At 39.2% G+C, this 15,611-nt stretch overlaps 1 protein-coding gene across 1 annotated transcript in view; it reads right to left on the reverse strand.

Annotated features, from left to right (window-relative positions):
* BBS9 (Bardet-Biedl syndrome 9) overlaps positions 1–15,611 on the reverse strand; it is a 210,151-nt gene that overhangs the window by 113,810 nt on the left and 80,730 nt on the right. The window contains exons 19-20 of the mRNA XM_033165417.1: positions 12,156–12,338; positions 4,777–4,999 (exon numbers count right to left, since the gene is read on the reverse strand). Of these exons, the coding sequence (XP_033021308.1) occupies positions 4,777–4,999; positions 12,156–12,338 (406 nt within the window). The remainder of the gene's footprint in view (positions 1–4,776; positions 5,000–12,155; positions 12,339–15,611) is intronic.

The following is a 15,611-nucleotide window of genomic DNA, read 5'->3' on the forward strand; positions in this document are numbered from 1 at the left end:
ATTTATTTATTTAAGATAATATGGCTATAGTGAGAAAATCTATAAATAACACCCACTGGAGCACATTGCAAATATTCTTAGGAGAAGCTCTCCTTCAGATTCCCTAAAATTAGATCAAATTACTGCTCAAAGACTGGATGACATCGATCTACAGCGAAATTATATGCTGGGGGGAGGTGTTTGTTCGCCCCAGAACATCGGTATCACTTTAACTTACTGCGTTCCATCATACCTCTCCTCCCTTTCGACTGTTGTCCATAGACTGGCCTTCACCAAAGCGAGGTTCAACGTTTTTCCCTGCAACGTCCTGAGACATAGATTTTCAAAGGGCCAAGCCTCCGCCATGTGCGAATGTGATAAGGAGACACTGGAGTCTCTCCAGCACATTATGTTCACTTGCCCCTTGTTCAATGTGCCACGGGCAAATTTGTTGGGATCAATCATACAGAAACTAGAGGGCACCCCACCAGAATTCCACCTCGCCCAAATCTTGCAGGATAAGGATACTCATACGACCCTGAAAGTGGCAAGGTTCCTGGTCGCTGTCCTTACCCAAAAGCGACGCCAAGGAGCACTACAAGCTAACTAAGGCGTAGTATGCCATTCTATTTTATTGTATTTTATTGTATTGTGGTGTTTTAGCGGCTGTTGTTCCCACTTGCACAAGTTGTTATCTATGTGTTTTTTTTTTACTTGTATGGGCCTATGGCCGTAAATAAAATTCTATTCTAAAATTCTATTCTATTCTTAGGAGAAGAATTTCAAGCAATGATTTATGACACTGGCTCCCAATTAGCTAAGTACTGCCAAGCCATGGACCCTCAACTTTTGAAAATGTCAATATCTCTGTGGTAGTTTTAAAAAATGTGAATGGTACCACAAAACCCTCCAGAGCAAACCCAGGATGTGCATCTTCCAGGCCATGCTCCCGTGTGAGTCACGTGACCCACGCGATTCCGTGTCAAAACTTGGAAAGCCTCCCAATTATGTTTGCAAAAAGCAGCTATCAAAACACATCTAAAAGCTGCCATATACTGCATGCAGCTTACAAAATATAAAAAGAAGCGACCAAAATATACTGCTAAAAATACTTATAGAATTCATTCACAGAACTTAACCTTAAAAAAAGTTTTGCCCACCCACAAGGAGTCATCAGGGTGGTCTAAACCACGTTTCAGCAAAGCCTATACAGTCTTGACCCATACTAATGATTGGCGGAGTTCCTCAAACCCCTTTACTTCCGTCCTAAGCCAGCTGTTTAAGATGATGCCAAAGGCAACACAGTATAAAACACATTTTGATGTGACTTGTAGATCTTTATCATTACATTCATAGAATGGCTCCTGAACATCTTTCACTCCTCTCCTACTAATTATACTAAACTGGCCTTCAAAGTGTCATAAACTACATTGCAAAAGTAATTTTTGAAAGCCACTCCCAGCATGACTAAGAAAACTGAATGGAACTGAGCAAAGAGTATAATGGAAACTTTATTTCACGTATACTGTCCATTTACCCAGAAGGCACACTGCAATTTAATAACACTTTTCTTCCAGTAAGTTCATACTTACTTACATATATAGAACCTTAACACTGATATCTACATTACCCATGCCCACTTGAACTAGGAAAGACACCACAAGTACTAAATGACATTGGATGGGATCCAAATAGCTCATAAGACTCATTTAAGGGGCTTGTGTTAGCCCAGTAAAATGTTTGATACTTCCCCCCACTTTATCCACCTCCACCTTCCAATTCCAAATCACAAACTACTTTTGAAACGCTCTTCAGTTTTAAAAGTAGTTTACTTTCTGGTATGGGGAAGTGGTGTTGCTTCTATTGAAGAAACAAGACGAAACCCTCTTGAGCTTATCTTAAGTCTAATTAAGACTATCGTGCTTCTTCCCCCTCTCCAAAAAACAAAAACAAAAAACCCCAAACTGACCTCTGTCAGCTATGTCCAGGTCAGTTTATTTTGGATTTAGCTGCCCTCTTGCAGGGTATAATAGCCACATACTAGGAAAACATAGTGCATGAAATGGGCAATAAAGTAAAAAAATAATAACATTAATCAGGTTCTGCCACTGTGATGAGTGAATCCATAAGGTCATGGCCCTAAAGCATTATGTGAGAAATAAGTAACTACATAGCAACTTAGTCAATGTCAGAGTTTATTTATATTCGCAATGCCGTCTAAAACTGACTAAAAGATTAAAAGCCTATTAAATAAAATTTATATATATGTAATGTTTTGGATTGTGAATGGGAAGTGTGTGTGTGTGTGTGTGTGTGTGTGTGTACTTTTCCACACATACCAAAACAAACATGATTTGCAGTGTTGTTCTTGCTACCTTTAAACGTTTGCATTTAATATTACTCTCACTTCATCCTTTAGTCAAGGTGACTTACAGAATCCTAAATAGGAAACAACCCAACCATAAGGTCAATTAAAATTTAAACACACAAACAGCAATATTAAAGCAACGAGTGGTTGCACACACTATTTTAAACTAAAGGCATTTTCCCCCTGGAAGTGTGTGTGTGCACTGAGGCACTTTCTTGCAAAGATCCTTCAAAGGTTGGGGGGAAATGACTGCAAAGGTGCTCTTCCCAGCTACAACTGATCTACTTCCTTAAAAGCAGGGGTTTGGGACAGGCCAGTCCAACATCACCCTAACCGGTGAAGGGATTCATTAGGAACAACATGATTTCTTTTAGTTCTTTCCTCCAAAATCAACTTTAAAAGCACTTAGAACAAAAAAAACAAAACAGCATCAATCCTTCTGAAATTTGGCATCCGTCTTACCTAAGGGCATCTCTATGATGTGTATATGCTCTTTTCACATAAACTCACCATACAAATTGATCCCTTTTTAACCACCCCAAAACTATAGATCCTGCCCTTGCAGAGAAATGACTGCAACTTTCTTATAAAATTTGGCAGCATTTATCCTCCTCGGAGGATAAAGGGCTAGCATGCTTGCTAATTTCATTTAATTATTTCAAAAAAAAAAAAAAAAAAGTTAAAGATGGTTCCAGGGCAGGAAGGGAATGAAATCTCAGAAGCACTTCTGATCGAATCAGGCTGTTTTTAAAGCACCAAATCAGGGTCCAAACTGAATTTTGCAATTCTTGCACACCACTAGCTCCTTACTAACCTGAAGAGACTAACAAAAATGCAAGGGAAACAAGGGAGAGAGCTTGCTGGGGTTGGAGCAATCTTGTGAAGATGCTACAAAAGTCAAACAGACTGAACAAAGCTTGGAAAACCACAAGTAAGGAGCAGATCCAGGAAGAATAAATAAAGTGGTCTCTTGGAAATGCAAGCTTAAAAGACTGTTTTCCTGAGAGAAGAGGTCTCCTAAGAGTAATGGTAAACTAGGCTCAGTCCAAGGTTGAGGGAGAAAGAATGTTCATGCTATTTTGGATATATTAAATAACTCAAGGTACAACAGTTCATGTTTTCCATCACAGGATAATTAAGGCAGTCTTAATTAAGGGTAAGTGTGTCTTCTATTAATGACAGCTATTATATTGTATTGCTTTTTCTGTTGTGCTTAAAAGAGCGAAAATAAAGGAGAAAAGGAACTGGGGAATGGTTATGGCACCAGCTGAATCAAGTACCTCAGTAACGCCATTAAAAATGAGCAAGCTCATATCTCCAAGAACATTGGGGTTCCCCATTTATGTTACTTTCACCATGCAGAAATTCATATGAGCCTGCTGAAACACACTTAAACTACAGCAATCTAACTCTAATCTAACTGAGCTGGGCATCATCGGTATACTGATAACACAGTGCCCTTGATGGTTTCTCTCCGTGGTTTCATAAAGATACTGAAAAGTATCAGCCACACTATCAATCAGCAATGAACACATGTTGATCTCCTAAGGCTACTTTCTGAGTTCGCTTTGAAAGGAAGTGGGGGGCTAACCCTTATCCCTCCATCCATTGTTCAAGACAGCGGAATACATTGCTGTAGACCACAATATCAAAACCTGGTGAGAAGTTTAGAAGAATCAACAAGGGAAAACTTCCCTAGCCTATTTTAGGAATCTAACCTTAGTGCAGTTCCACTAAAGTTTACATATCAAGCTGTGAATCACTCTCTCTCCCCCCCCCCCAGCCCCTACTAGATGTGCTTGCATATTGTATCAGATAAGTAAAACAATGAAGGTTTGGGAAGACATTAAAGAAAAGTAATGTGAATAGATTCCTTGCATTTGCTCTCTTAAGGCAGAAAACAGTTTCAGGAAGAAAACATTTCAGGGAGATCATTATAAGAGGCTCCAAAACCCCAGTTGGGTGCATATATGGAACGCCTAAAAGAAGAAATGCATGTCTTTGTGCACCTTTCAACTGAACTTAGTGGTTAGCTTGAAGGCAGTACAAAATGATCATCTGGGGTACATTAACTTCTGTATTAGTCTATTTATGTTCCTGAAATATGGCAGCCAGTGATCGAGTTTAGACAAACGTTAGCCGAAAATGGTTTTATTCTCTAATCCACTTTTTATTGGTTAGAAGGAAAACATAATGGATCATATTTAATGCTACAGCAAAGAAATACATACCATTCTAAAAATATTTGGCATCAAAATTGCACTAGCATATTTATTCAGTGGTTGCACTGGAATTTCTGAGGGGGAGAGGAAAGTCATTTCTCTTGACTATGACAATTTTAATAGGAAACTTAAACAGCAAACCTAACCAAAGCTACATTCCTTTATTTCTGAACTAGGATGCACACAAATATATATCAAATTGCTTACCTGCTGGAATCATCGTCTGCTGAGAGTCAAAGTCTGTATTTAGAGACATCCGACCCCCTTTGGCCAATCTATCGTAGAGCAAGGTTATGTGTTTCTTCAGTTTATTAGTGTCCTTGGGGATACACAACTGATTGGTAAGTGTCAGTGCGTGGTCTTTCGAACTCTTGGACAAACACGTTTTCAACAAGTGAGAGACAGAAGCATCCACAGTTTCTTCCCAGCCCTGAAAGAGAAAAGTATTTCTAAATTAAAGGAAAAAACATGTACTTTACTCTGGTAAAGAATGCACTAAGAAGATTAAGCAAAAAAAGGGGGGAGGTTTAAATTATGATGCTGAAATGGGCTTAAACAATTTACTAAACTTATTTGTAAAATGAAAACAAGCAGCAAGAAAAAACTAAGGACTCTAAATATAAATAAATGAACTAAATATACAGGATAGTTAATGTTAAAAGTGAAAGTACTTAACAATAATAGATTAAATAGGTTTGGTTTTCCAGTTTTTCTGGTATAGTAACTTTTCAGTTCTTCATACTCGTTTTCTTTCCACACAAAATAGCTCCTTAAATGTCAACAAAATGCAGTTTTGAAATGGTTGTGTTCTATCTTTCCTATTTTTAAGAAATTAGCATGTGTGAATGAGACCAAACACATATACGTCTTACACCACGAGCCACTGGAAACTGCTAGTTGGTTCCCTGGACATGAACTGAGTTCCATACACATTTCACACATATTTGAAATTCCTTCACAGAGAGACTGCAGCATGAAATTGCTGAATTAGGATCAACAAGATTTTGACTGTTTGGGTTTGAAGAGAGACAACAATTTCCTGTGCCACTACAGCTATTCAGGATTAACACAACAAATCTGAGATGGGTGTATTATCACCAATGACTGCTATTATGAATGATTACTATGCTTATTTTGCAAACATTCAAGGTTTAACGGAACTTTCACAAGCTGCCCTTCCTACATTTCATGACCATTTAATAATAATAACGCCCCCCCCCCCATGGCAATTCATGCCGTAATAAATTAATTACCGGTAAGTATTTAAGTGTCACAAGCCTAATTGTTGGTTTAGTTCATGGGTAGGCAAACTAAGGCCCGGGGGTGGGATCCGGCCCAATCGCTTTCTAAATGTGGCCCGCGGACAGTCCGGGTATCAGCGTGTTTTTACATGAGTAGAATATGTCCTTTTATTTAAAATGCACCTCTGGGTTATTTGTGGGGCCTGCCTAGTGTTTTTACATGAGTAGAATGTGTGCTTTTATTTAAAATGCATCTCTGGGTTATTTGTGGGACACAGGAATCCGTTCTTTTCCCCCCCTTCAAAATATAGTCCGGCCCCCCACAAGGTCTGAGGGACAGTGGACTGGCCCCCTGCTGAAAAAGTTTGCTGACCTCTGTTTAGCTCCTACAGGCTAGCACAGGATTCCCTCTAAACATTCTTTGTGAGAAACATGAAGGGTGCTTGATAAGGACTTAGGATGAGAAGCAATGGACACACAGGGTTTTTTTTGTCCCGCCTTGGACTGCAATCCATGATGCCCCCAAATATCAGCTCCTATAGGCCAAGAGACAGACTGCAGAGGACGCTAACAGAAGAGGAAACTGGCAAAAACAAACAAACCCATGCTTCCTAGCACATGGGGTTAGTTCCCAACCTATATGTCCTGTTTCATGAAATACCATATTCATCAACATTTTCAAAAGTGAGTGCACCACAGCCTCCATTAATGCAATGGGCATTTCTCCCTCCTGTAACAAGGCATTAACCACTCCCTTAATCCCTCCTGCTAAATTTAATCAGCCAGGATGGGCAAGGGTGAAGAGGGCATGTGGTAAGCCTGATCCCAATAAGTGTCTTATCCACATCATCAGGGACCAGCAACTGAAACTGATCCCACAGTCTGAACGTCTCCCCCAGATATGTGCTCTTAACCTGATGCCACAATATTAACAGCTTTGCGGTGTTAATGAATTATATTTCTATAATTTATTAAATGCTGGTGTGTGCAGGGGGTAGAAGCCACTGTAAAATAATGTACCCATATCATGAAAAAAAAAGGTTTAATACATGAGCTAACATTGTTGTCATCAGTGCAGAAAAAACATTAGCACCCCCACCCCCTGAAAGTATCAGTTTTGGGACATGTTTTTAAAAGGCAGTATGTAACAGCTTCCCTGGTTGGGTCCCATTTGGAGCTTTGGGTCAGAGAACTTTAAGATAAAGATTAGGGGGACGACAGAGGATGAGATGGTTGGACAGTGTTCTCGAAGCTACCAACATGAGTCTGACCAAACTGCGGGAGTCAGTGGAAGACAGGAGTGTCTGACGTGCTCTGGTCCATGGGGTCACAAAGAGTCGGACACAACTAAACAACAACAAACTTTAGACTTGATTTCATAAACCTGTTATGGTCTACCCATGGAAGTTTTAGGCTGATTGAAAGAGGGCAGCTTTGTAGAAAAAATACCCCATTATCTGGTGGCAGCAAGTTATTAAGCAGGGAAAGGGCAGGCATACATACAGGGGGTTACACTCTCTTGTCACTGGATTCCAGCGGCACAGGACTCAGGGTGGAGGCTGTCACATACATTTTGTAAGTACTGAGTTTAAGAATTTAGTAAGTTCTACTAGGAAGAGGCATATGCCTAACCATTTCAGCAACTACAGTCCAAGTTCTTAGATCACTTACTTTGTACTGAAGAAATGAGTGCTTTTATGCAGGAACAAAAATTAAAAATAGGATGCACAAAACCCACACAGCATGGTCCTTTCCTCTTCTGGTATTATATTTCTAGTTTGCAGATCCCATTATTCTAGTTCTGTGCTAAAATGTCATGCCAAGAGCGGAATCTCCCAGATGAAGCTAACTGGCTTATTTTGGCATGAATTTACTGATTTACTTTGGCATGAGTTTTCATAAGCAGAAGCCTACTTAATTAGATGTATGAAGTTGAATGGAAATGCAGTGAGTTCATACTCACAAGATAAACCTTGTTAAAGCAAAAAAATAATAATACCTGCTTACCTGGAAGTAAGCCTCAATGGATGTTACTTTCGAGTAACCATGTGCAAGATCGCACTGTAGAATACCAATTGTATTATAATAATGCATACCCAAATGGCTACACAATTATTTTACTAAAATATTTTAGACCAATTTCTCAGCCATGGTTAAACTATCAGGAAATGTTACATTTGCACTAGGCCCAAGTGAGCTAACTATGAAAGATGGTGAATGAGAAGTGTTCCATGTAAGTGAAATTGCTCTCTAGGCACCTCTCCATTTAAAGCCTGTAAACCATGAAAAAAACTGATAAATCTTTTGGTTTCCACAGCCAGTCTTAGTGGAAACAACACAAAAAAAGACAGAGTTCACAAGTGCCAACTGTGGTTAATTCTGTTTCTGTCTGATAGAAAATAAAAATTACTGGTGCAAATATTTTCATTTACTGGGTTGAAAAGAGAGCTTCATTTTCTTCCGCATGTTGCTCTGTGCAAAACGGCACAGAATGTATATGACAGGGAAGTTGAATTCAAAAAGTGCCCTTCACATTATATCAACCCAGTGAAATTGACTGTAGGGCAACAGAAGGTAAAAATATAAATGCCAAGACAATAACTTGCATTATTTAGTTTGAAGATAAGAAGATGGTTTGAAGAGACAAAAACATTAAATTAAAAATAGGCAAACAAAATTATAAGCAAAATCTAAGTTGCCCAAAGGTCTCTGGATCAGTGATGGGGCAAATTTTGTCAAAGGTATTAAAGAGAAGATTGCTTTGTCTATGCTCAAGAAATGGCTACTGTCTCCTAAAGGTCTACTGTGATGGCAGGGCAGATAGGACTAGAGACCCTTGCCACTTTGTGTCAGCTTTAAGCTTCAAAACTAAGCTTCCCTATCTAATTACAGCATCAAAGGTCAAATAAACTATTTTACTGTAGACACAAATTAACTATTTTGGTGTTAAGAAAGATTTCTCTATCACTAACCTGCTTGGATAAACAACAGAACGCTTGCCAGCTTCACAGCAACCTACCCACCCAATATGTTAAAATCCTTTACCTAAGGAATGCAAAACTGTGTTGTTGCATATGAAAACATACAAATAAAGGATGCTTAACCATACAAATTAAACTCTGAATCAATCATGTGTCAAATAAGTGTGCAGAAAACAAGAAGCCATGTTTCTGATTTAAGCAGATATCCATCTGATAGGATGCTATTTGCGTTAGGTAGAAGATAATTGTACTTCTCTACAGCTTAAAGCATACAGAATGTTATAAAAAGACATTCTACACCAAATAAAATTCTACTACAACAACATACAATCAATCTCATGATGTAAAACTGAATAAAGAGTAAAATACAAATCACTGGAATCCCCTCTCCGACCACAGTGCCACTCAACTGCATGGGGTAAACGTGAACACAAGCTAGAAGCCTCTTTCTGAAAACATTGATGGAATGTCAAAAGCATCCCCTTACACACCAGAAACGCCCTTCTCTTTAAATAACATTCAGATTTTTGTGGTACTATAATAACTTCTGTATGGAATTATTGCAGCATCCAAGTGGGGGAGTTATTTTATTATTTTGGGGGGTTTTTTTGCTCCAATTTCAGGTTTTCAGTTTAGCACATCACAACACCACTTATATATGATGTCCTGGAATGTGACATTGCATATTGTGGGATATATGTGTAAAGGGGCCACAGAAGGGCAAGTACTAAAATTGCACCTCTTGTCTTAAGGCATCAAACAGATTTCCCCATGTTGTTACTAGAAAACGTCTCAAAGCATTACATTAAGAGAAGGTCAAGCAGATTGTATGATTTATTTTAAAAACCTACAAGTTTAACCATTCAGAACCATTCCATTCTGAGAAATCGCAGCCTTTTTCAGATCCAATTCACCTGACTTCTAGAGCAACAGTGGACAAAAGAACTGAACTTTTTACAACCAAATGAACCACAGTAAATCCTGTGACATTCTGCACATAGCTTATGGGTAGATATACAGTGTGTACATTAGCATAATTTCTGATTAGCTTTTTCATGCATCGTATTTTTATGGGTGCATGTGAAACATAGAGAAGGAGAGTGTCTTCTCTAAAACGATCCCACAGCTATGGAATTTCATTGGATTTGCATCAAATCTCAACATTGCAGTTGCACTTGCAGGAGTGATACTAGTTAGCTAGCTGATGGTCCGAATTATTATATTTTACCAGCTAAGTTAAAAAATATATGTATTTGGTAGTTTAAAGTTTAAATTTTTTATATTAGTGTTCTTATTATCTTTTGCAGTTTTTGACTGTAAGATGCTCTATGGGCATTTGCCCAGAGAAGTGGCATAATAGTCTACATAGATAAATAAATATTTGCTTCACAAACTGCAGAATCAGTGTGCCAGCACAGGCACTATGTCTATGTGAACTCATTGAGGGATTATAATAGTGCTTAGGCTCCAGGTCAAAGGATTCTCTCTACAAGACTCCACACTCCTCATCAAGAAGGTGGAGACTGAGAAATGTAGTCAGGCCAAGGGATAAAAGGGTTCTGTTGAGAAGAAGCACTCTCAAACAAGTGGTCTGCTCCCTGGGCTCTCTCCAGGGTCCTGAAAAACCTGTTATTGGTCTTGTTGTCTTCAGGCATCCTATCCTTGCTGATTTCAGCCTGAAGATGAAACATGCTCGCTGGACATTAATATCCAATATCTAGAATAACTCCCATGTTTGAGGCATTTGTAATAAGTGAAGAGCACTAATCTACTGTATATGCTGAAGTCTACCTCCCCCAGTTATCTGATTATTTGCACCTCATCAGACACTGCTGATCACTATGCCACATGACCAAGGAATGTCACTACTGCTTCTCAGTGAATAACCTTCTAGACTAACCCACCCAGGCTGGCCATTGACTGTTCCTAGACAGCAAGAAATATAACATGACTTCCAATCTCAGTGGAAATTTGCTTGAGCAACAAGGCCTGCCTGAGCTCTTGCATATTGTGTGTTTCTGGGTCTTGCTCTTTCACCCTGACTTCTAGCTTGTTCTCAAGTCCTGCCTTTTGATTTGCCCTCTGATCTCAATTGCTGTTTAATCCTGACTGCTCTTCAATCCCAACTCCTGGCTCCTGGCTCATCCTAAAATGCTGCTCACACTCCAGCACCTTGTTTAAGGACTAAATCAGAGTATAAAATAATTCCTTCCAGTAGCACCTTAGAGACCAACCAGGTTTGTTCTTGGTATGAGCTTTTGTGTGCATGCCCACTTCCTCAGACCAACATGGCAGACCAACACGGTTACCTACCTGAAACTAAATCAGAGTATGTTCAGGTAAGGATACACTGTCACTCCTTGGATACAAAGGATGATGACCTGAATTACCAGTACTTTGTGAATACTTTGTGTGCTGATGTCAATCCAAACTACTTCCACATGAACCTGCCTGTGCACACTGGTTTTCTTCAGAGACCCTCTTTCAACTGCCCCCATTCACAGGGAGGCTCTTCTGTTGCCTTATTTGCTCTTCTTCAGGAGCTTAGAGAAGACCATTTTCTTTTTGCCAGGTTAGGGACAATCCCTACCAATAATAATTCATTACCTATATTCCCTTCCTGAACCCTGATTAGATCAGTGAGAAGAGTAAGGGAAGCAGCTCTTCTTTTTAAAAAAGGAAAGTATAAGAAGATTTTTTTAGAAAAGAAAAGAAAAAGAAAAGTGTTAAGGCCATCTTAAAGATGGAATGTAGAATTCCAGGGAGGTCTACAAGAAATAAATACTGCATCCAAAAGACAGGAAGCTCCTCCTTGCCAATGAGTTCAACAGCTGACCCTGTCTTTTTACCAAAAAGAGGTGCTGTCTCCAGATGAAGGAACTGACTTTGGTACTCACGGGACAGAACAGACATCTTTAGGAAATTGTTTGATATGTCAAAGTTGACTCAAAACATTTGGATGCATCAGGATGAAATTTCAAATGGCACCCTCTCCAAATAGCTAAAGTGAATGAGAATGTTCTGCTCTTTAACAGCAGCCCATATCTATTGCATGAAGCAGTCCATTGCAGTTTACATAATGACAGGGCCACCCTGATACAGATACACTTAACCCAAAGAAAAATTCCAGCTGGAACGACTAATTCGTACGCTAAAAATATAGTAGAAATATATTTAGTATGGATCAGTAAGACACTTGAAAATATGTCTTTTCCCCTGCCACTCCCCACCTCAAATCAAAACAAAAGCAAAAAGGTTAGTTGAAAGAAAAAATAAAACTGTTAACAGAAGAAGGCTGGGAAACCCATGATAATTATAGATTTAATACTTGTCCACATTTGTACAAAACCTAGTAGATTCTTACCAGCTCTTGAGTATCCTGTGTTAATGGCAAAAATGTAGCTTGTAGAATAGAAACTTGGTCAGCACTCAGTTTCTGCCACAGGCTAATCAGCAGAATTACCAGCTGGGTGGCACTTTTTAACTTTGTGAACGCCTGGAACATATTGGCTTCATTTTTTCCAGCTGCATCTGCTAGAGCTATTACCTGCAAGAATTACAAACTTCTGTTAGGTATACTTTTACTATTCTCAAGCACTCACCACTAACATTACATTTGGCTAACTCTGAGTTTTCTTTAGAAGAACCTGATGAACTTTGCTTTCCAAAAACATAAGCCAGATAGTGTTTTGAGTTATTATTTGCCATCTTCTTACAAGTGAGATAGAATTTAAAATCCATATGGTACTGTGATTAATCTATTAGTACAATCAACATACAAGAGAACCTGCATTGTCTAGATGTATACAATATAGTATGGTATCCCCAAGATTGATCTTCAGTGCATTATGCATAATAGGCTTTAACAAATTGTAAACACTCATTTTAAATACCACCTCTGATGGTAATCCCTGTGTAAACAGTATCCCCTCTGGAGTAATTTCCACAGCATGTCATTTATTTGTAAATTAGGTTATCATCTCAATTTCTTCTGCACAGAAAGAATTAACCCTGTTTATCATAACATTTTCACTAAGTCTCTTTATACACATATTGGTTTATACAAAACTCTATATATTTTTGGCATTTCATCAGTTCACTGATGTTTATAGCACAAGCATGGCTACTGGCATGCAAAGATTTTGAAAAGGAAATTTAAGGTGTACTGAAGCAAAACGCCAGCTCTTTTCTTTTTATAAAACTGGCAGAATATTTTATCCCATTCATATACTCAGGACATCAGTGGAAAAACGCAATCGGAAAGAGAACTAAGGGAAGTGGGACTTTAATCATTGAAAATGTTCTTGTTCTGGTTCCACTTCCTAGACATGGCTATGAGGTAAAATCTAAACACTAAACCTACTGTTGTTTATCTTACAGGAAGGTTATAGACTATGGAACTCCATCTTGAGCCCCCCACCCATTTTGGTTCAATCTGCCCACTAGCAGCCAGCAAATCCAGCCCGTATATGGAGTAGGGCTGTTTCTCTCGCCAGGAAGTAGGGTTAGCTTCTCCATTCCTATTTCTAACTTGGGGAACACCTCAAGGAAAGTTCCTTGCCCCCAAGGGAGTAGCTGGACAGCAGCTATAGAAGAGATGAATTCAAAAAGATCTGCCTCCTTAAGTCCTGCTTTCATTTCTGTCTGCCCATTTTAGATGGAGCACCTGCATCTGGGTTGCAATTATTTTCTTCGCCTGCAAATGGTGTCAGCTGCTCAGTCCCCATCTGCTATGTTTGTTGGCTGTGTGGTGGCGACGAGTATTACTTAGCCCAAGATAGTCCCCAATGGCAACACTCTTTAGGGTTGTTCTGTGGCGTGTGCAGGAAATTTGTGGTGTTATTAGGACTACTGCTGTGCATGGTCGATTGATTTTTATGTTCTATCTTGGAACTAAAACTGGACATGAACAATGAGAGAGTGCATTTCTGGGTGAGAGAATGGTGCGACACAATGATATCAAAGAATTGGAGTGTTGGAAGGGACCACAAGGGTCATCTAGTCCAACCCCCTGCAATATCAGGTTATTTTGCTTTCCTTAGCTTGTAACCCAATGAGATCAGACCAGGCAGTTAGCTGCTAGCTATTTTGCCAGTTGGTGTGTGTTGGCTGAACTCTTAAAACCTGTACTAGTAGTATGTTAATTCTTTTGGCTGAGCTCTTAAAACCATACTACCCTCTAGTGGAGATACAGAGTTTGTTTGTTTCATTTTACTACCTTTCTACCTTAACTGTCCTTGGTAGAAGTTGGTAAGCTTCTCAGTGCTGGGGGGGGCACATTTGTCTATTTTTATTATATTGCTTGTTTGTCTTTTGGAATTGCATATTATTTTATGGTTGGTTTTAACTGTTGCCAGTCTCCCTCAGTGGTGCATAGACACCAAAAGAGCAGGGTACACATTTTTACAGAAAATAAAATTGAGCGGCTAGGAGCTGTCAATGAATGGGCCAGCCATGAGCATTTCCTTTGTCGTGGATGGATTGTTAACTGGTTAAGCTTGAAGCTGCAGCTCTTTCTAACTTCTACAGCAAGGGTCAGCAAGGTTTATCTTGCCTGGGCCGGATCGGTCCTGCGGTGATCCCTCCGTGGGCCAGATCATGCGCGCCTGTGATTTTTGGCGTCGGCACCTGCACAGACGCAATTTCCGGCACCGCAGAAGTGAGTCCCCATGCCATGCTGCGCCGGTTTAGTGCAGCATGTTAGCGGGCGGCTCAGTTCAGGGGTGGCTCGTGGGCCAGTCAAACGACCTCTGTGGGCCACTTCCGGCCCATGGGCCTTAGGTTGCTAACCCCTGTTCTACAGGTAAGGAGGAACAATTAAGATGGCCCCAACAAAACTGATTTGCTCAATGGCCCTACGGGAGTATTTGACTGTAAACCAGCAACTAACACAGTATGTATGTATGTATGTATGTATGTTTGTTTATTTAAAAGATTATACCTCTGTTTGGCAAATATTAAATATTAATTTAACAGCATTGTAAATATCCAGGTGTCCATGAGATAGGAATTTGAATAAACCTAATTACTTATACTAAAATTTATATCTTGCTTTTCCCTAACAATAAAAGTAACAAGAATCCCATTAAAACTACTAGATGAACATGAGCACTGTTTGCTTTCACAGATGCTTCATAAAGAAGTGTGCATGTTCCCACTGTATTCACAAATTACTGCAGAAGTAAATATATACTTTTGCAACAAAGAAATCTTGATAAGCATTACGAAAAGCTATTACTTCCAAATAAAATAAAGAACTTAAGAGCTCCATGTCCAAATATTGTATGTACTCAAGCCAAATAGTGAGGTAGAGTCTCAGCAAATTGCGCTAAAGGGGAAGGAAGTCTCCAACTCATAAAAATCAGAGCAAAATTAATCCCAAAGTTGTAAATGTGCCAGAATTACTCATGTAAATGAATTATACAGCATGTGAACACAGTTGCTTCCAAGTATTGTAATTCTGCTGTTTAGTATTCATGAGTGTTTCACGTACATGATGTCAATAATCTTTTACAACACCCCTACAAGGTAGGTCACAGTTGTTTGGCCGAGAAACAGTGTCTTGCTTAGGGTTATCTAGTGAATCAATTTGATATTTGAACTTCAAACAAAGAATTGTGTCTAACTTTCATTGTGATTTCTCTTACATTTAGTTTTATACAATGTTAATCATATGCAGAGAAGACCCATTGGAATTAATGGACATGACTAACTTAGGCCCATTAATTTCAGTGAGTCAACTCTAAGTTAAACTAAATTGGATACAACCCAATGTTCCTGCATTTTTCTTCTCCTTCCTCTTAAAATTTGATATCATGGT

The sequence above is a fragment of the Lacerta agilis genome, chromosome 12, assembly GCF_009819535.1.
Source record: "Lacerta agilis isolate rLacAgi1 chromosome 12, rLacAgi1.pri, whole genome shotgun sequence".
Classification (NCBI taxonomy): domain Eukaryota; kingdom Metazoa; phylum Chordata; class Lepidosauria; order Squamata; family Lacertidae; genus Lacerta; species Lacerta agilis.